The sequence below is a fragment of the Protomyctophum parallelum genome (assembly GCF_964188405.1).
Source record: "Protomyctophum parallelum genome assembly, chromosome: 13".
Lineage (NCBI taxonomy): Eukaryota > Metazoa > Chordata > Actinopteri > Myctophiformes > Myctophidae > Protomyctophum > Protomyctophum parallelum.
The window spans coordinates 36,840,710-36,862,652 of NC_139708.1; the positions used below are offsets into that span (position 1 = coordinate 36,840,710).

Consider the following 21,943-nt stretch of genomic DNA (forward strand, 5'->3'; position numbering starts at 1 on the left):
ATATCAACAATGTATCTAGGGCTGCACAATATATCAACAATGTATCTAGGGCTGCACAAGATATCAACAATGTATCCTCATCTCAATATCAACAAACATGCACAATAAACACATCACAAAACTAAGACTTTTACATTTCACAAAGGGATCTTTTAACTTATTGCCAGGTTTGTATTCATTTTTAACAAACCGGGTATAAATTATGTTTTTTCTTTAGATTTGAGTCATTGCAATATTCAACAATGTTATGCATATCACATGTTGTTCTAATATTGTGTGGGGTACAGTATGTCAAACTACTGCACATCACAACACCCCTGTGCGGCATAAGGTTCCTCATTTCCCTGAGTAACAGAGCGCAAGACAGCATTCATGCCGTCATCCCAGTACGGTATGGTTTCTTCCTACCATGGTCTCGTCCCTCTCTTACCCGGTACGGCGGCGAAGAACTTGACGGCGTCTCTGTGTCCGTGGAAGCAGAGCTGGGCGTGGGCCATGGAGCAGAAGGGGACAAAGGTTGCGGGAGCGGTGCTCTCTGTGCCGTCGTCGACATACATCCGCACCGCAGCACCGGGATGTCTGGACACAATGCCTGTCGTCTTGTTGACTACAATGACACAGAGACACGAGCAGTGGTGGATAAGGTATATCGTTGATGTCATTCCCGTTTAAATTATTGTTTAGGGGAGATATTACATTTTGTTGGTTGGGTCCAGAGCTAAAAAGTTTGGGCACCACTGATTTAGACAGAAAGAAAAAGTCCAAATGCCAGGTGAGGCTTGGCTGTTTGAGAGTGCCAACAGGTCAGAACATGAGCATGTTAATGATGCATACATTCTGTACGCACATGGCAAGCACATACACTACTGTAACTGTACCACTAGACCTGTCACAATGATTACACAAATGCCTGAGAACAGATTCACAATGGTTTGACATAATCCCAAATATATAAATAAACAGAAGCTCAGCGTGTTGCAATTGTGAGCTTGTAGATAGCTATTTCATAATTATTAAATATGGCAGTCAAGTAATTTGTCATATGTGCCACTTTTGTTTATGAAGCCAAACAGAGTTTTTTATATACGCAGCACTGAATGCAAAACAAAACACAATTAAACAGTTAATCGCAAGTATTTATTCGTCAAGTAAAATGTCATGATGGTGACAGCCCGGTGAGTGCCCAGCCCTGATTCCTCAGCAACCAGACCAACACAAAACCAAGTTATTGCCAGAGATCACACACAGACACACAGACACACACACACACAGACACACACACACACACGTTTGTTTGTGGTCAGTATTTTGCATTGCCTAAAGCAGCAGGGTATCAGTACAGAGCGATGACTTCATGGTTCCGGACGCTGACTTGACACCTGAGGAGAGGATCAGATGCCAGACCCCAAAACCATGGAGAGAGAGAGAGAGAGAGAGAGAGAGAGAGAGAGAGAGAGAGAGAGAGAGAGAGAGAGAGAGAGAGAGAGAGAGAGAGAGAGAGAGAGAGAGAGAGAGAGATAGAGAGAGAGAGAGAGAGAGAGAGAGAGAGGCTGCCAATGGTATCGTTGTAGTCAGGCAGAAACCTCTTATCTCCATATTTCAATTTCCAGATTAATTTCTATGTAAAGCTAGTTTCTACAAAAGTAGCGCTGTGTGAGCTGATAGATCAGCTATTTTTGCTATTAATTTCTTATTATTCTTTCTTAAGTCGTTAAGTCTGTTTGTGGGTTTTATAAATATTGAGCCAATGAAAAGCACTATTAGCACGAGCTTGTGACTAAATAAAAAAAACATACTTTGGGTCCACTGTGTACCACAGGTTACTTTTGAACATAGCTACAAGGTTTTGAACATAGCTACAAGGTTTTGAACATAGCTACAAGGTTTTGAATATAGCTACAAGGTTTCCACCGACAGCGACGATATCTAATGGCTGACATGTTGCTCCCTCTCTTTTGAGAGAGAGGGAGAGGGAAGGGGGTGTGTGGAGGGGATTGATGTGCAATGGTACAGAAACTCACCCCTAAGACGTGAGTGTCCATGCTGAGGACCTGTACCTTTGGTGAGAAGTGGATGGAGGAGGAAGGAGAGGACTCCAGGAGAATGGAGGATGAGAGGATGGAGGGAGAGGAGAGGACAGAATGGAGGATGAGAGGATGGAGGGAGAGGAGGAGAGGACAGAATGGAGGATGAGAGGATGGAGGGAGCGGAGGAGAGGACAGAATGGAGGATGAGAGGATGGAGGGAGCGGAGGAGGAAATGAGCTTGGTGACAATAAATTGCTTCCCTCCCACAATGACAAATAACCTCTTGCGGTGACTGCTGCTCGTTTCGAAAATGAGCTGGGACTCGATTAAAATTAATCTAATTAATCAGAGGCTTTGTAGTTAATTCATCTCGATTAATCGCATTTTAATCGCATATCAATATTTAACCCGAGAACAGTGAGAAACCTTTTTTTTTCAAATGTTTTTGGTATCCCAGTGAATAGTGACTACGGGATTCCACTCATTTTCAACATTTTACTGTCATTAATATACCTTAGAGTTGTTGTGTGGATATAATAAGAAAGTCCCCCCCATTCTGTGTTGCCTAGAACTGGAGGTCTGAAAAAAAATCTGTAACATTATGAAGTACATCTCAGTGACATCACAAACATGTACTTCATAATGTTACTGTTTTTTTCAGACCTCCAGTTCTATAGGCAACACAGAATGGGGGGACTTGTTATTATTTCCAGTGCACACAACTCCATAGAAAAATGCGTTTTATCCCAACAGTGATATATAGGCAGGTGATATATATAGGCAGCAAGTGCCTATATAAAGTGTCTTCAGTGTGTATACAAATACTCAAATGTGCTTTACATGGCTGGGCATGAGAAAACAAATAAAAACTACTTTATTTTGCGGGAAACAAAAAGGTGTGATTAATTTATCTGTAGTTAATCGCGATACATTTTTCTGTAGTTAATTAATCTCGATTAACGCGTTAAAGTCCCGGCCCTAAAAAAAACATAATATCAAATAAAACAAATAAAATATATAATAAGAGACACTGCACATGACAAATTAACAAAACTCTTAATAGTTTCCACTGGTGCCGAACAGACTAATCTAAAGTCGAGCTGCTTATGTGTCAGTGGAAACTATAGAGGATATGATGGTTTGGTGTGCATGGTGTTATGTAGGTCTGGGCGATATGACTTCAAATCAACTATTTCAAACGTTTGCCTCAATTACAATTCATTAATTATTATTATTATTTTTTTTCATAGTGAAATTTTGAACACCACCAATATACAGTACAACAAAGCATAATACAGGGTTAAGTGGTTAATCAGACTAGACGAAGTTAGAAGTTTCCCCCAACATGTTTCCCCCAACATAAGTCCGTTTTCGGGTTCTAAAATATCAGTTTCGATATATTTTTGGCCACTTAAACCCCAGCATCTGTATTCTGGGGAAACCTTCGCAGAACACAATAGCTATTTCAGCATGCAACCAAACTCATCGTCTTAAAATGACTTGTCTTTTAGTTTAGTTTCTACTGGATCTCTTCTCCACTAGTCCCTGTTAATTTTAGTCTAGTTTTTATTTGTTGATGAAATTGTCAGTACTTAGTAGCTTAGATTTTATTTAGTTTTTGTTTAGTTTTCCTCCGTGAAAACTGGTAGTCGCCAAACATTTTCCGTTATAGTTTGAGTCGACGAAATCAACGCTAGTATAGAGCCCTGAGGGACTCCACATATAATGGGGTTCAAGTGGTTCATCGCCCTGCCCTTGTGTGATGATGCCAGTGTGGAGAAGGGTGCGGTTACCTTCGGACAGCGGGATGGAGATGATGACGCCGTTGCCGGTCCCCACCCAGAGCCGGCTGCATGACACACTCAGAGCCGTGATCCTCACAAAGGAGAAGCCCAGCTTCCCGGTGCCTGGAGGAGCGTGCGCACAAAGACAGGTATATAAAGGTCAATGCTTTATGTCCTTTGTTTTGTGTTCATTCTGTTTTAGTGTGTCTTTTTTTGTATTGTATTGTATTGTATTTTGTACACACAAACAGTAAAACTGTGTGACAATAAAGTTTATAAGTAATTAGTAGTTTATAATGTTTCCACGCGTTTAATACAATATCATCACAGAATTTGTAATATTTTTGAAACACAAAACACAAATCTTTTATTGGGGGGGTCAAAGTCATATTTTCAGATGGGGGTCCATAATAATCTGAGTTGTATTGCGAGTGGTTGGATACTATTAGCGGTCAGAAGGCGTACCCAGCATCTTGCTGACGTAGGGCTCAATATCCACGTCCTGGAGGTGCTGGAAGGTGTGGGCGTGGAACAGGCGCAGCGTGGAGTCCAGTCGGATGGACACCCAGATGCCGTCTCCCAACCAGGCCAGCTGGCGCACCTGGCTCTCCTTGCGGGGGTGGGCGTCAAACGACTTCTGCTCGACAGGGTGACACAGAAAATGTTAAAGAAAACTCACACCACATCACAACAAGGCACAACAATGTTGTGAGTTTGTAGATCTGCTCAAATCCCAGATGATTATCTAGTCACCGTATCAATATATTATTGCTATATTGCCCAGTCCTGGCGATTAGGCAACGAGGGGTTGAGCTCTGCAGTTTAAGAATTAACCATTTCATACAAGTGGATTTCCTGCTCTGTGTGATCCGCTACGCGGCTACGCCACAAGATTGAAATAAAAGACACGTTTGAAAAACAGGACCTCCGTCAGAGCTAAATAAACAATGTGAAAAGGACATTTCTTGTGTGCTGGCTATTCCTTCATTCCATTCTGTAGCTTTGAGCCTTGCACCTACAGTATAAGACCAGTCATCTAATTTGGAGTGTTGCAGGCTTTCTGCTTTTGCAGTTTCTCTTTCTCTAGGTTTGAAAAACAGGACAGCACTCAAGGCAAGGCAAACGACCGAAACAACCTGAAGAAAAAAGCTAATTTCAGTGACAGAACATGACACCTTGTGACAAAGAAGAGACAGCCGTACCTCTATCCTCATGGCCTTGGGCTGGATGACATAGATCTTGTTCCTGTATCCACACCAGACTTTGTCGTGGACTACAGTCATACAGCGGATGGAGTGGTGAGGCCGGCCCAGGTCCAACAGGTGATAGTTGGTCAGGTCCCACTGACCCTCTGCCATGGAATGAGATAATACAAATACATGGAATGTATCACTTTACAAAGAGAGGAGAAAAAAACCATATATAAAAGCAATAAAACAACGGTTGAGATCAATCTCAACTCAGAAGGTGGGTTTTCAGGGCGGTTTTGAAGGGATTTTGATAAACTACTGTAGGTCTTATTGGCGAGGAACGAACAATATAGATGCTAGGTGGTAATGTATTATAAAGATTGTATATAATTATGTTGTCACCCAGTTTCACAAAATGTTGAATACATATGGTGTGGCTTCTGTCTGTCTGTCTGTCTGTCCTGAGGGAATCTCACAAACCACTGCACCGATCAGCACTACATTTCTTATGCAAAGTCACGGATGACATCATCGGCCAGACTCTTTCAGAGCCAAGCAGTCTATAAGGAAGTGATTCTGCCCAAATGTCAGACTGGCAACGTGGTGTCCGAGATCCACACAAAGTCACGTCGTTATTGGACCCAGAAAATAGCAGATCTATAAGCTGATAACATGGTCACAAAGTTGCGTATTGTGAGTTTGTAGATCTACTATTATCGCTGCGCTATCGGTGTACGACAAAATATAAATCAGGTCCCTAAATGGTTAAAAAAAAAACGTAACATTAATGATGTGTCTTACCAGCGCCTCTGTGGAATATTGCTAGTGTCCCGTCTGCCAGCGCCACCAGAACTCTCCCTTTCACATGCCTGTAACAAGAGTCACACCATGGTTTTATAAGTGTGACATTAAGTCCTGTATGTAAATAAAGGAGACACGAATGTCTGTGTGCACCTTGAGCACAGGAGAACATGTAGGCTACTAGTAATGTCTGTGTGCACCATGAGCACAGGAGAACATGTAGGCTACTAGTAATGTATGTCTGCACCATGAGCACAGGAGAACATGTAGGCTACTAGTAATGTATGTCTGCACCATGAGCACAGGAGAACATGTAGGCTACTAGTAATGTCTGTGTGCACCTTGAGCACAGGAGAACATGTAGGCTACTAGTAATGTCTGTGTGCACCTTGAGCACAGGAGAACATGTAGGCTACTAGTAATGTCTGTGTGCACCTTGAGCACAGGAGAACATGTAGGCTACTAGTAATGTCTGTGTGCACCATGAGCACAGGAGAACATGTAGGCTACTAGTAATGTCTGTGTGCACCTTGAGCACAGGAGAACATGTAGGCTACTAGTAATGTCTGTGTGCACCATGAGCACAGGAGAACATGTAGGCTACTAGTAATGTCTGTGTGCACCATGAGCACAGGAGAACATAACCCCTTAGATAGCATTTCTGTTGGCTTAGATAGCATTTGACACAGACTTATAGCATGTTATGTAGACAGCACTATAATAGTATTGTATATAGTCATAGCACGCCATAGTACATATGTATAGCATAGTAGTAAATATGTATAGTTTATATGTATAGTGTATGTATAGTTTCATTATATAGATATTCCACTGTTACTTTCTTAGCTTACGCATGTTTCATGATAAATGCTTTTATGTGATGTATTCCCATGCTTTTGTTCTTGCTTAAATGTAAGTCGCTCTGGATTAAGAGCGTCTGCTAAATGCCTTGAGCACAGGAGAACATGTAGGCTACTAGTAATGTCTGTGTGCACCATGAGCACAGGAGAACATGTAGGCTACTAGTAATGTCTGTGTGCACCTTGAGCACAGGAGAACATGTAGGCTACTAGTAATGTCTGTGTGCACCATGAGCACAGGAGAACATGTAGGCTACTAGTAATGTCTGTGTGCACCTTGAGCACAGGAGAACATGTAGGCTACTAGTAATGTATGTCTGCACCATGAGCACAGGAGAACATGTAGGCTACTAGTAATGTCTGTGTGCACCATGAGCACAGGAGAACATGTAGGCTACTAGTAATGTCTGTGCACCTTGAGCACAGGAGAACATGTAGGCTACTAGTAATGTATGTCTGCACCATGAGCACAGGAGAACATGTAGGCTACTAGTAATGTCTGTGTGCACCATGAGCACAGGAGAACATGTAGGCTACTAGTAATGTCTGTGCACCTTGAGCACAGGAGAACATGTAGGCTACTAGTAATGTATGTCTGCACCATGAGCACAGGAGAACATGTAGGCTACTAGTACTCACACAATGTTGAGGATGGAGTCCTTCAGCTTGATGGCGTGAAGACACTTCCTCCATCGAGCCACAGCTGAGTGAACGTACAGGCTTTGAAAGAACAAGGAGAAATTAGCTAAATCAATTATTTTTTGATTTATCTTTTGGGCAAGTGAACATTGACCTTTGGACAAGAGTGAACATGACCTTTGGGCAAGTAGAACATGACCAGAGACGTTAGTGTAAACCCCTGTGTGTTTCATACTGCGGAAGGTACTGCCATGGCAACTGAATCCCTTCCTTGAGGTCGATTCTACAAATGCCTTCCAAATCAGTTCTCTGAAAAATGTATGTTCCTATATCAGTGGTGCCATGTATTTGACCTCGACCTCCATTTGAGATAATAATATACTTTATATTCAAAGATTTGCATAACCTTTCACAATCTACAAGCTACAAGCTTAGTAGTGACTTGACACACCAAGTGACGCACTATGAGCTTGTATATTTGCTATTTTCCACACAGATGCTTTAATGTCCCAGTTTTAATGGGTTAAGATCTATCTAGAACGGTCAGAGATTAAAATAAACTTTTGTTTTCCACTTTACTGTGTTGCTGCATTGCTGCGTTCACACTATAATATAGTGTTCACACTATAATATAGTGTGAACACAGCAATGCAGCAACACAGTAAAGTGGAAAACAAAAGTTTATTTTAGGTGCTACAAAGATACAGGGTACCATTCATTTTCAACAGAAGCTGGCGACGTGAAGATACAAAGATACATTCAATGTTTGCAGCTGTTACAAAAGCTATAACAGCAACAAAAGCTACAATAAAGTTGAGCTGGTTTCAACTTCAGCTACAAATATGCAAAGCTACAAACATGCTGTGTAGCTTTGAATCTTTTTTATATCTTCCAGTGTGAACGCAGTGTGACAGTGGCCTCCAGTGGCCTACACCCTACACTACAGCACTGGGTCGGTGGGGTCCCATTTGTTTGTTGTGGACAATTTTTTTATGGGTCGCTTAATTTTTGGTATCCTACATTATGTTTTTAATTATTATTATTTCAAAAACTTTTTACAAAAAACATTTTCATTAATTAAAAGCATTTTTTCCCCCAGAAATATCATGAATAAATCAAACGAAAATTCCATTAATTAGAAAACGAATGTTTAAGAAGTTGTGAAAATAGCCGCTCTACAGGCTCGAGCTTGTAGAACTCGAACTAGTTTGAATCCCGGGGGGAGACATCACATTTCTCTTTCGGGTCATGGGCTAAAACGTTTGGGAAACCCTGCCCTAAAATGTCCTCACCATCCGTTCTGAGCTCCCAGCCACATGGTGGGCAGGGCGCTGCTCATTCTCAAGAGCTCCCCCTCAGGCAGGTCTCTCTCTTCAGGCAGAACCACCTCACCGTCCTGGTCTGGTCCTCTGGAATACACAATACAAACAGACAGAAACGCAGCACCTGCTGCTTTTACCAGGGCTAACCTAAAGGTTTCCATGCCAATCACCCCCAAGTGGATAGCGCTGCAAGGGGTTTCTCAAACCTTTTCATTTCAACCACTCCCAAACTGGAACCAAATGGACCTGTGGTTGTGGGTTTTGCTGGTGCATGAGGCATGTTCTCTATGTGATACAGATACAGTGAGAATATGTAACTCTGATTGTACAAATGAAGGGTCCATTTGGTTCCATTTGTACACTCTCACTCAGAGTTAGTTACCTGTAAGGGTCCATTTGGAAACCCCTCAAGGAACGCAGAGGGTCCCTGGACCACACTTTGAGAACCATTGCCATAGCCTCTTGCTGTGGCTCCTCAGGCTCTATTGCTATAGTTACTTTTTTTTCCTTAAATAACTTTCCTGAAAATGTTTGACGGCACCTTTATTGATTGACTTTGCTCAATGTTTTGTGTGTTTTGGCCATTACTATTACTCTCCTATTTTACAAATATTTTACAAATTATTATTATAATTATCATTAATTATGAGTTAAATTATTGTTAAACATCTGCATTGCTTAATTTACAAGAGGTCTACACAATGAATGGGCGATGACATTTAGCCTCTAAGACCCAGAGCGTAGAATATTTAGTTGTCGTTGATGAAAATAACAATTCTTGTACATTCTCTAATTGTGTAGACTTCTTGTAAATTATGGAATGCAGATGTTTAACAATAATGTAACTCTCGAGCGTGTAAAATGAAACCAAATGAACACTTTGGTTTCATTTCACACTCTCGAGTTAAAGATCTATAAGGGGCAATTTGGATACCAACTCTCCATCATTTAGCTGGGGACCACCTGGAACCCCCTCAAGAACCACTGGTGGTTGAAAAACCACTGTTATAGATGCTCGACAAAGTCGAATACCCCTCCTCACCTCTGGGTGTCTGTGGACGAGTCGGTGGGAGCGGTGCCCAGGGGGTCGGTGAACACGTGCTCCGTGTAAATGCCAGGCTGGCTTTGATTGTGAACCTCCTCCTCTCCCGCCTCGCCCGAGCCGGCACCGCTGGCCTCCTCCGTGGCCTCGGTGGCCTCCTCCGCGCAGTCCGCGGTGGGGACCCCCCCGTCCTCCTTGGGGCTGCTCTCTCTGGACAGCTCCACTGCAGGCGGTGTGTGGGTCAGAGAGGGATGACATGATGAAGCAGGGCTGATGCAAGCTACAGAACAGCAGGAAGGTTGCAATGACGAGCCAACTTTGTTTGTCTTACCCTACGTTTTAACAGTGGGTTAACAGCGGCTATAAAAATCTCCTAGTGGGCATACGGTAATGCTGTAAATGTAAAATATCACCGTTATTGTATGTCTGTGTTTTAAACTAAATAAAATGCTGTGGAGCTGAGCTGTTGTGCGAACTTCCTCTTCTTCTACAGGGTAAACAAAGCAACACATGAATTTGATTGGCTATCGCCGGACGATGTCATCCAAAAGATAAAATATTTTCATGTTTTTGAACGACGTTCCTTCACCAACATTTAGACTATATCGCCTCTTCGCCTGCTGTCGCCAGTAGTTGCCGCCTTGCCGGATCCCATAGACAAATAACGCACTTCCGGAAAAGAAGCCAGGCTGTCGTCCACTGTTGAAACGTACAGTTACAAACTGTAGCACTGTTGTTGGCTTACATTTGAACATATCTGATGCACACTTTATTCTTTTTGGATTCTGACCTCAGCCCAGCATCTGCATGGTTTATTGTGAGTGGATGTGCGTGCTATTTTCAAATGGCCAAAATGTATATAGGGCTGGTGGTAAATGTATGTTTTGTAATATTAATAATAATTACAAAATCTACAAAGTAACTACTAGTAACTAATGGTTTCAAATAATTGTAGTGGAGTAAAAGTACAATATTTTTCTCTGAGATGTAGTGGAGTAGAAGTATTGGCAATTGGAAATGCTCCAGTAAAGTAAAAAAAACACTTCAAAATTGTACTGAAGTACAGTATATGTGTAAATATACTTAGTTACTATCTACCACTGCTTCCTTGTATGATATGAAATGCACCTGAGCTGTTGACGGCACTGAGCTCAGCTGGCTGGTCTCCGGCGCCTACTGCATTAGCGGTGGTCATCTGCGGCTCGGCGGTGGTTCCCTCGGGCGCCATGGTGCCGTCGCTGCCCGCTGAGCCCATGCTGGCCACACTGCCCGCCAGGGACACTCCGTCACCCTGCTGGCTAGCCTCCGGGTGGTCCTGGGGAACCTCGGCACCCGCTGGATAGTCCGACTCCATCACCCCTGAGACAGAGAAGAAGTCAAAACAGCCTGTAGACCGCAGGTCAGCCTGTAGACCGCAGGTCAGCCTGTAGACCGCAGGTCAGCCCAACAGTGCCACGTGATTGCAACAGGATGGGCTTCACGTGGATCCTAGTCTAGCGTGGCCAGACTGTTGCCTCTCGCAGTTTTCAAATGCTTCCCTCATACAGTCTGGAGCAACGGAAGCTCTGATCATGAGTAAAATATAAAGGGGAAATTAAGCCTCCTCCCCACTTCCGTTTCGTCTTTACAGTCACGCAAATGTATCCCAATATAAATCACAATCATATAAGCATATAGCTTGCTGCTTGGCAGAAATGGATATTAAAATAAGCTCTAAAGATATTTTAAAGGTATATTCAGTGATTTCACTTAATTCAAATATCACTTATTTTTTTGTTTTGTTGTGATAATCCTCCCTACTATAGAGTGTGCTGGCCATATAAGGAGTTCCTCCCTGTCCCCAGTTAACCCCTGGGGGTCAAAAAACCTTAGGTTTAGTTTTTGACTCTCTATCCTGATTGGACGAAAGGCTGGGTCCCACAGCCAAAAATGAAACCTAAGGTTTTTTGAGTGAAATCACTGAATATACCTTTAAAATATATTTTTGTGAACAGAAATGACAAAACAGATTTCTATACTACTTCCAGCATTCAGAGATTGTGGAATAGTTGTCTGGCTACACGAGACTACTTGAATCCAAAACTAGCAATGCATAGGATGTGGGTGCAACCTACCGGGTACACTAGCGATGCACAGGACATGGGTGTTGCAGGCGTAGAAGCTCTCGAGCAGGTCCGAGGGCTGGCTGGCGTCCAGCACCATCACCTTGGTGGAGGAGTGTGTGCTGGTGCACACCCACACCCTGCTGGAGATCTCCTCCCTCTCCCTCTCCTGCTGTTCCCCTTTCTCCTGCTCCTGAGGGGAGGAGAAACACTTCGGTCTCAAAAAGGTATAATAACGCTCAATTCTCAGGTCTCAATCGAGCCCGCAAAAGGCAGGTGACATTAGATAGGGCAGGAAAACAATGCAGTGTGTTTACTGTGAAAACATCATGTAAACATGTGTTTACTGAACTATGCACAAAAACTACTGCCTTACTGTGAGCCGTGCGTAAGGTTCTATTATTCAACCCTTCACATTTTAAGAATATGTATGAACACCACAACTCTTTGTTACTGGGCCAAACTTCACAAATGCATATTTAGCCTAAATATGTATCACGGATGCAGGCTATGACAACATGCAATACAGTGCAATTCCAATTCCCCTAAATGTGGGCTTATGCCATAGAGTAATAAAAGGATAGAGACCGAACCGGATAGAGACCGAACCGCACGTTACGCACATGACGTCACGGTCACTGAACGTCCGTCCACCTCCATGAACGTGCTGCAGTTCCACTTTCCGCCAGTAGGTAGTGTCAGCTTCAACGTTGGATAGCCTTACTGGGGGTTTGACTTATACTCACTGAGGCCATATTGACTCTCGAGCATGCAGCAAAAAGCTAGTTTGTGCAAATGAGGAGCAGTGTGTACGTTCTGTCAGAGACGTTTTGGAGGGGATCACTCATCACTGCAGACTGCAGACTGCACACTCACACACCTTGCTGTCTTGCTCCAGTTGGTCCAGACTGCTCACGGATCCCTTCCTCTGCTTGAAGGTGTCAGATACCTTTCCTCCAGACAGGTTAACGCCTGCAGCACACCACAGCTGGACAATAGAAAAAGAACACCCAAAAAGACACCCAATAATTTAGTTTTACTATATATATATATTTTTTACTATTTCTTTCAAGGTAAAAAAAGAAAGAAAGAAAATAAATCAATTCAAAAACAGTTTTTCAATTCAACAGTCTGGTGTATATTTGCATGACATTTGACATAATGTTGCCAAAGCACAATTACAATGTACCTTCATAGAAGCATCTTTCTGGTCCAGAGGTCGAAGATAAACTGGCACTGGCAAGTTCATTTTGTTCTCTGGCTGACCGCCGTTTGCCACCTGTCAGGGTGCAACCAACACAGAGCCACAGAGAACATCCATTTACATTTGAATGTGCTGGCAGATTAGCAGAGTGACTTTATGTCCTGTGCCCCTCGAGCAAGCTGGCATTACTCCCGAGCATGTCATAAGAGGCAAATAAGTAAATATTTTGGCAAAATTAGCAGATCTACAAGCTTGCACCCGGCTAGTTGAACGTGGCCTCCCAGTCCCACCTTGTATTTACTGGGCAGACTCCATCCGTGCGCGGTGACCCGTCCATCCTCCTTCTGCATGTGAGCTTTGACCTGTCTGTACTGGGCCCTCTTCTGCTCTTTGCGGGAGGGTGAGCTGCATGGGTCCATTCTGGGGAAGACAGCGAAGTGAGATCGGTTAGCCCAGTGATTCTCAACATGTAGGCTCTGAGGATACTGCAAAAACTTTAAACTTTAAACGTGTAGAGGTGTACATTGGCACTGCCCTCACGACTCAATTCGTTTACGATTCACCAGGTAACGATTTGATTTGTGTTTGGCCGAATCGCAATGCATTGCTGAATCTCTTAAGATTCCAGTGGTACTGTATATACTCACTCCTCATTGAGGAAGTCGAAGGTCTTGGACTTCTCGGTGGGGAACTGTGAGAAGGTGCTGCTCCTCTTCACCAGGCCGCCCGGGGCGTTGTACTTCACAGTGGACTGGGCCTCCACCTTCTTTAGGGCAGGGGGGGTGGTGGAGGAGGAGCTAAACAGTCTGCTGAAGCTAAAGGGGTCCGGGCCCGGGACATGACAGAGGGAGAGAGACAACAGCGGTGCAAACAGAGAATCGGGAAATTACAATTTACAACCTATAGGCATTTAGCAGACGCTCTCATGCAGAGCGAACTTACAAGTAACGAGCAAGGTAATCACATAGAGTAGAATGCAGGGTAGAAACCAAGAAGCTAGCATCTATCTAAACAATATGCTATCAAAATAACAATGTCTGCATTGAAATGAAGGATACCAGCTAAACAATGGACCTAGTATCTGTTTAAATAACTTGCCATCTAAACTTCATTCTTAACATTGTGGTCACACAAACGAACTTAAGTAACAAAAACATGAGAACGAATGGCCAAGACATGTCTGCATGGTAGCCATATCTTGGTCTATCGCTAGCATCGATGGAGGCAGAAGGTGGCAGGAAGGGTTACAGAGAGAGTGAAGAAGTGAGTTTTCAGATCATGGCAGAATATTGGGAAGGAGTCTGGAAAGAGGGGGAGAGCAAGGAAGGAATGAACGGATCGGAAAACCAAGACTCACCCACTGCCACCACCAATCACAGTACAATAATGTTAGGCATGCAGGGAGCCTGGGGCAGGGGTTCTCTGTTTTACATATTTTATTTCAACTTTGGCATATCAAATTCAAACTTTGCTGAAGCTGCACGGTTGGAAGCAATCATACCAAATGTGAAACCACAGTCAATGTCTGCGTTGTTTTGTTTTCTGTTTTGTTTTTAACAGCGATTGAAGCATGGGGAGAAAACATCATGGAGAAGGACAGATCCAGGTTATCCATGACGGAGGAAGTGATGTCGGGGGCAAAGGGATGTCGGGGGCAAAGACAGACTGAGATTACCTCATTCTGCCAATTCAATAGCACATCCCCGTGAACAAACAGAAAAGGAAATGTGAAATGTGAATGTTTTTTAAGAGGGAATTTAACAGCTGCTAATTTGGAATGGCCGTTATACGGCAAGATAAGCATATTTCAGAAAGTAACAAAAAGTAAAGGAAAACATCCAGTGAGACAAATTAATTTGAGGGGACTTACAATTGCCAGATGCTGGATTTCTTCTTTTCTGAGAGAGCAGGGTTCTCCCGAGAGGCCCTGGGAAGAGAAAACAAGGTTATGGCATTATATTATTCGATAATGGCCGTGTATTTCAAGACATTCTCGTAGACTGCTTCTTATAAAGTCAGGGGACAGACAGCATGCCATCTGCAGCATGCTGTCCAACATATTAGACAGCAGTTTGCATAGGGGCAAAGTTATCCAAAACCGACAAATTGTAGCCCAGGAACTTTGTTGAATTGACGTACAGGTATAAGGTTTTAAATGGCAGTGTTTAAGCATTAGGTTAGGGATAGCCTGGGCACCATTTAATTTCGGTATATGATCCGGGCGGGAGCGGATGATATCGTTACGTCATGTTGTAGTATTGTTTTGTAGTCGACAGGCAGGAACAACAAACCCGAACTTCCTTTTCCCTCCTTTTCCCTCTGGTGGGCGAGGTTAGGTTAGGGATGGTTAAATCAATGTCATCACCTGATCATCTCTGTCCACCGCACAGCCTCTTGTAGCTCCATCAGCCTCTCCTTGTACTGGTTCCTCTCCATCAGAACACGGGCCATCTCCACCCTGGTGAAACGCTTCCTCTGGGCAGTTGGCACATCACTCTGTGGCAGCATGCACACAGGCACACACAGGCAGATGCACATGGACAGACACGCACGCACGCACGCACGCACGCACACACACACACACACACACACACACACACACACACACACACACACACACACACACACACACACACACACGCAAAAGGGAGGCGTTATGCTGCACTTTAACCCCGGCATCCATATTCCAGGGGAACATTAGCAAAAAATTAACGAAATTAGTGGCAAACATATTTTTTAATTATAAAAAACACTCACATCTTCTTCATCTTTAGATTTCTGCTTCACTTCCTCCATCTCCACTCGAACTCTGGAAAAGATCACGCATTTACTCTACATGTTCATACTTTCACTTTCATTATTACCGGTAATAAAAATATATAATAAAGCTGTTTCCCAGGGCAGCAGTTACAAGCAGTGAGGAAGGCTAAATAAAAACTGAATAAATCTAAACTAAGATGACAAAAACTATGACTAAATAAACTGACCTTATTTTTGTTTATTTAGGAAGGACAGGGTACAGCAGTGTCAAAGTAAGCTGTTGCACAACTGCTGCGTGATCGTACTTCCATTTTTCTTTCCAGGTCAAATATACTTTTTTTTTATACTATTTTAAACAATTAAAAACTAGACTAGAATCATAGGTAGGGACTAGTGAAGAAGAGATTCAGTAGAACTAAGAAAGTCATTTTATGCTTGGTTGTCACGCTTAGAAAATAGCCGATCTAACAAGCACAGCTCCGACATGTTGTGAGCTTGTAGATATGCTATTTGCGGCAGCCGAGTATAAATCAAAAAATGTAACGGCATCGCGGCCGGCCAAAATGCATTTTAGTTGACTAAAATATGACTAAATCAAACATTTCTGTGAAGATCAACAGTGGTTAACAGAGGTTTGGAATGCTTGTTGTTTCTTAAACTGACTTCTTGAGTTCCTCCTCCAGCTCTCGGTTCTTGTCCTCCATCTTGGACCTGGCCTGCAGCAAGGCCTCCATCTCCCCGTGTAGCACCTCCTTCTCACACCCCAGCTCGTCCACGCGCGCGATCAGGTCGTTCTTCACCACGTTCAGAGCATTCCTGTGGAAAGGAAGGGATAATAAAAGGTTTCGTGTTTGTTTGGCGCAAACAAATCAGGCGTAAGACAACTTACAATATAGTATATACTGTATAGTAATAACGCTCACATTAATCATATCGCAGAGCTTTTAATTTGTTGTGAAATTGTCCGTCATCCACTGGACCTGAGTTGGCACTGTACTGTAACTACTTTTTTCTTTACACCAAATCTTCGCAATTGCTATTTCTAGCTAATGTTCCACCATATGTTGGGGTGCAGGTGGTTGCATCTTAAGAGTTTTATTTGCAATTATTTTGGGCACAATAATCATAACATGACATTTTCATATCGTCCCCTTTTTATTTTATTTCCGTTTTCAACTTAGGTTTGGTAGTATGTACCTTAAACACTGATGGGGAAGTAGTACCTTAAACACTGGGGAAGGGATTCAGAATAGTTTACCACTTACTTTGTCTCCAGCAGTTGCGTGTTTTCCTGAATTAGATTCTCAACTTCACGGCCCATACCTGAACACAAAACATTACAGCATTGGGATTTTATTGAAGGAAAAAATGACAAGTTATTTCACACCAATCAGCTAGAGCAGGGGTTCTCAACGTTTTTGGCTGGGGACCCCCAGAAATGCTTTGGGCATGTCTCGCGACCCCCGCCGCGACCCCCCCCCCCCCCCCTCTCTCTCTCCACCCCAATACAAACTGACTGTAAAAATAACCTTAAAGGTGGTTGCACACTGGGTGCATTTTTCGGAAAACCGACGGAAAAACGTGTGTGCAGGGACCTTAATAATAAAGAAGAAATATCATAAATGAATACTGAAACCATATATAATCATTAAGGAAAGTTTATGCATGTACTATGTGTACTATGTAAACTCTTCATTTCCATTTTCCAGCCATTCAATTGCAAAAAAAAAGGTTTAAAAAAAAAAAAAAATTGGGGACCCCCCAAAATAATTTGACGACCCCCCGAGGGGTTGCGACCCACGGGTTGAGAACCCCTGAGCTAGAGGAGTGACTACATTCCAACTGAAGCTGTGCAAGTATAGATAATTCATTCATACACTGACACAACATGGAATGTGAAATATCTTCTGGGACAGATATTTGTATAGGGTTCACAATAAAGGAGCTACTGTACAGATACAGAACCAAGCACAACACTAGACCAACACAAGACACGTCACAACACTGGACTGGAGAAGGATGGAGAGAGCGGGTGAGGTCTTACCAAGCAAACTAAGGTCTGAGAAAACCATGCAATCCAAGTCAAGCACGGAGAGAGAGAGAGAGAGAGAGAGAGAGAGAGAGAGAGAGAGAGAGAGAGAGAGAGAGAGTGTGAGACAGAGGAATGGATAAACTGATGGAGGAGCCAGAGCTATAGATGTTTAGCTGTTGACTCCATAAGCAATGAGGAAGAGAGGCTGTTGAGTCTATAGATACAACAGAGTCAGTAGGGGAACAAAAACCACAGGCACAATGTTAAATCTGTCAAAGGACAAAGAGTCAGGCCTAAATCCAAATATAAAGCTGATATAAAAAAACTCCATTCAAGCGCCTGTTTAGCATTGCCTCAACGAATAGCTTGGAAGGATGGAGCATGTGCCAAAACAAGTCAGTTGAAATTGAAAAGCTTTAAGCTGTGCAGCATTTAAACTGATAGCCAAACGCTATGAAGCAGAACACAGAAAGAAGCTATGAAGTGTAGAGATGAGAGGAGGATATGTAAGAAAGAAAGAGAGTGGGGCAGAGAGTATAGTGGCTATAAAGGGAACTTAAACGAGAAACATTTTGTCTAAGGAGAGGTCGGAGGTCATACACACCAGAGTACTCCACTGGGATTATGGACAAAAGCCACAGGATGACACAGAGGAGAAAGAGAGATGGGGTTAGCAGCAATGGTAGAAGGCTAACATTCTGTTTTAGCATAAGAGCTAGTCAAACGTAGAGTAAGTGCTGCTGTGGCACCTAACTGCAGCTGGTAGCATTGCTGGAACTGGTGCTAGAATTCAGCTTGTTAACTGGTATTTTAGACTCACCAAAAATCCTTGGTTATTTATTTTTTAACACATTACAAGTTAAGTGATTAGTTTAGATGTTAAAAAAAAGCCTTCGTTTCATTCAACTACCGGTATATTATAAAGGTAAAAGTATTGTGAGTTTGATTGTTGACCATTAATTCCAGTTGGTTAGCAATCGTTTGCCTGATTGGTAAAACATAACCACGAGGAAACAGGCCTACGTTTTTACATTATGAAAGCGTTCAGCAGGATAACTGATCAGGTACGGTTCAACTCAAACTAAAGCATAAAGAAAGGAGATGTCGACAATGTTAATGTTAAAGGCGCAGTGAAACGGAAATGGTGAACAACATGAAAATGGTGTTTCCACATGAAACACCGGTCTGAAGTTTCTGAACCAATCAGAGCGTCGCATCCCTTCAGGCGATGGGACGGTAGCTAGGGACGTTAGCTATGCTATAAGCAACAGCGGAGTATTCTGTAATCAGTAGCAGCTGTGATGGACGGAGGCGCAAATATGGGGAATTAAACGGGTGAGCTTCATTGTTATTGGCTTTTATCGAGTGTGTTTTATCGACACGTCATCACGCAGCACGTTTTCGTTTTAATAAATAAATAATGCAATCGTTTTTATGGACCTTTGATATAAAAACACACAGAAATGAGAATTTTCAAAAACAATTGGCATCCATTGTTAGGTATGCCCATATGATGACCACGGATATGGTCTAAAAGTGTGAAAACGTCTTTTTCATTTCACTGCGCCTTTAATGTCATATGTGTCAGTGTGCTTCACTGGCTGACTTCATCCAGTACAACAAAATAGCAATCAGAGATATAACAAGACCTGCTAAGTGCTACGCCATTATTCCGTTACAGTGCCATGTGCTTTTGACAGGACCATGGTGGCTGCCTGTGTGTTCTGTAACTTGTGTAAACTCACCCAGCAGGTCAGCTCCTTCATCCACGTCCCCTATGAGCCCCGTGCCTGCAGACGACAGCTCCTCAAACAGGGAGTCTGTGTTGCGGTCAAATGCCATGTTCTCAATGCCTTTGGTAGGAGTGCTGGAAGAATAATCATTTCAGATCAGTTTTTACTGGACATGGCGTTGTTTAAAGTCTAAACATTAGGGGTTGTTTGCATTAGCAAAATACGGAGGGGGGGGGGGGGGGTCCCCTGCAGGGTTTTGGACCCCTGAATGACTCATGAAGACTTCCAATACGACTCAAGACAGCATGGTTTGTGAGCAAAACCAATGCGTGCACGTTTACATGTGAGCACATCGACCAGTGTGGTGACAGTGTATGTTTCTTTTGGTCAAATGGAAATTGCATGATAGCCTCTCTAGGCTATGGGATGTAAGGGTGTTGTGCAGACAGAGAGAGAGAGAGAGAGAGAGAGGGGGGTGGAGGCAATCAAAACCACTATTTAGAAAAGCATTCAGGACCTGAATTGCTACCCCTGATCAGACAACCCTCACCGCCCGCCAGGCAATGCAACAAGGAAATGAAATGTTAAATTCATGCACTGTACCCACCCATTACAATTACATATCGGGACAAGGAAATTAAGCGATTAAGTCACACAACGAACCTCTCTCATTGATCATTGTGACAAGGAAATTAAACAATCAACTCTGTAACATGATTTCTAACTAAGAAACAGAGTAACAACGTGTACTCTTAAGTGCATCTTCATGCATGCATTGTGTAGAACTGTGTTGTTTGGAACCCACAAATCTGCCCAACTAAATACTAGAGCTTTGTCTTGATTTTTTTTACATTTTTTACAAACCAGTAATACGCCTTAAACGCCTTATACGGCGATAAAGCGAGCGCTAGGGCAGAGATTTAGAAGGACTAAGCAAAATCGTGATGCGACAGTTCCTCCTCCGGCTTCCAGGCTTCTGCCGGTGTGTGTGTGTGTGTGTGTGTGTCCGTTACTCATAAAAGTAATACACTACATATTACATATTACTTTTGAAAAAAGTAATGCCTTACATTACTTTATTACTCCCTGGTGAAAGTAACTAGTTACATTACTTGTTACATTACTTTTGCGTTACTCCATAACATCGCCTGTCGCATGGTCACATCATTTACCACTTAACAAATCTTTATAATCCTAATAAGGAGGACATACACAATATATTTCTTTATGCTCTTTACCAGGTTGTGGGGGAATAAAACAAAATGGGCCTTTCCAAAACGGTCTAGTGCAGTGGTTCTCTTGACCTTGTAAAACTTTTTCTATGCAAACTTCTAATCAATTCTTCAATCAATCAATCAATCAAATCAAATATATTCAAATAAAAATAATGAGACTGAGAGAAATCAGTAGCCTATATGTTCACAGTGCTTTAGGATCCCTTTCTTTATGATGTGGACTTCCCTGCTCCATGCTCATTAAATGTAGTTTTACATGTCGGCATATTTGGTTTATTCATCTCTGCATTAACTAACTAGTGATTGTGACTCTGAGAGCACACATTCTACAACAAACAAACCTACCCTCCCAGCTGGCAGTGTTGCCAGGTTTTGGAAGAGAAACAAGCAGCCATGTCTATGAAAACAAGCCCAAAAGAAGCCTGACTAGGCTATTATAAAACAAGCCCAAAGTCGCTTATAATAAGCGGACATGGCAACACCCCAACGTCTGCTCCGTCTCTGTGACAGTGGGAGACTGGCTCGCTGTGTTGAGCATTTTAATACAGAGACGACGTAAATGACAGTTAAGCACTGTAGGCTATATCACAAAAAAAACGGACAATGATGTGTCCGGCCAGAGGTTGAGGTGGGAGTAGGACAGGTGGGTCTAAAACTGCTGCTGCTGATCTGACACTGGTTTGACATGTTCTAGTCTGCGACTCCAGCGCACCATTACTGTTCATGTTCAACTCATCTCCGTTGTGTGCATTATTCTCCAAGTCCAAAGCAACACTGCTGAAAGCAGCCACATGACGCAATTAAGTAACGAGTAACTGCAGCGCTGCAGCGACCAGTAACTGTAGTGTGATTATCAATTTTGGAGGAGTAGTGTCGTTATATTACTCGTTACCGACCAAAGTAGTGTCATTACAGTAACGAAATATTCCGTTACACGTTACACCCAACTCTGATGGCGTGTGCCCCCGTGTGTTGTGTGTGGCCCCGTGTGTTGTGTGTGGCCCCGTGTGTTGTGTGTGGCCCCGTGTGTTGTGTGTGGCCCCGTGTGTTGTGTGTGGCGTGTGCCCCCGTGTGTTGTGTGTGTGCAGCAGCATGAAGAGCGTGGCGGATGCAAGCATTACATGCTTCCTGCATTACATGCTTTAGCATTACATGCTTCCTGTGTGACTGCTTCCTGCGTTACATGCTTCCTGCACGTATATACTGTATAGT

At 43.0% G+C, this 21,943-nt stretch overlaps 1 protein-coding gene across 8 annotated transcripts in view; it reads right to left on the reverse strand.

The window, feature by feature from the left end:
• Window positions 1–21,943, reverse strand: part of spag9a (sperm associated antigen 9a) — a 40,957-nt gene that overhangs the window by 3,399 nt on the left and 15,615 nt on the right. For 2 of the 8 annotated variants that reach the window (XM_083779863.1, XM_083779868.1), the window contains 22 exons: window positions 19,509–19,630; window positions 18,368–18,379; window positions 16,997–17,054; window positions 16,395–16,547; window positions 15,729–15,780; window positions 15,337–15,467; window positions 14,842–14,898; window positions 13,619–13,786; window positions 13,262–13,391; window positions 12,957–13,046; window positions 12,648–12,755; window positions 11,780–11,960; window positions 10,794–11,024; window positions 9,666–9,888; window positions 8,594–8,710; window positions 7,302–7,382; window positions 5,803–5,870; window positions 5,014–5,162; window positions 4,277–4,448; window positions 3,821–3,934; window positions 2,022–2,057; window positions 431–607 (listed from right to left, as the gene is read on the reverse strand). In XM_083779863.1, coding sequence (XP_083635989.1) covers window positions 431–607; window positions 2,022–2,057; window positions 3,821–3,934; window positions 4,277–4,448; window positions 5,014–5,162; window positions 5,803–5,870; window positions 7,302–7,382; window positions 8,594–8,710; window positions 9,666–9,888; window positions 10,794–11,024; window positions 11,780–11,960; window positions 12,648–12,755; window positions 12,957–13,046; window positions 13,262–13,391; window positions 13,619–13,786; window positions 14,842–14,898; window positions 15,337–15,467; window positions 15,729–15,780; window positions 16,395–16,547; window positions 16,997–17,054; window positions 18,368–18,379; window positions 19,509–19,630 — 2,630 coding nt within the window. The remainder of the gene's footprint in view (window positions 1–430; window positions 608–2,021; window positions 2,058–3,820; window positions 3,935–4,276; window positions 4,449–5,013; window positions 5,163–5,802; window positions 5,871–7,301; window positions 7,383–8,593; window positions 8,711–9,665; window positions 9,889–10,793; window positions 11,025–11,779; window positions 11,961–12,647; window positions 12,756–12,956; window positions 13,047–13,261; window positions 13,392–13,618; window positions 13,787–14,841; window positions 14,899–15,336; window positions 15,468–15,728; window positions 15,781–16,394; window positions 16,548–16,996; window positions 17,055–18,367; window positions 18,380–19,508; window positions 19,631–21,943) is intronic. The other 6 variants (XM_083779865.1, XM_083779869.1, XM_083779864.1 and 3 more) reach the window with 5 other exon arrangements.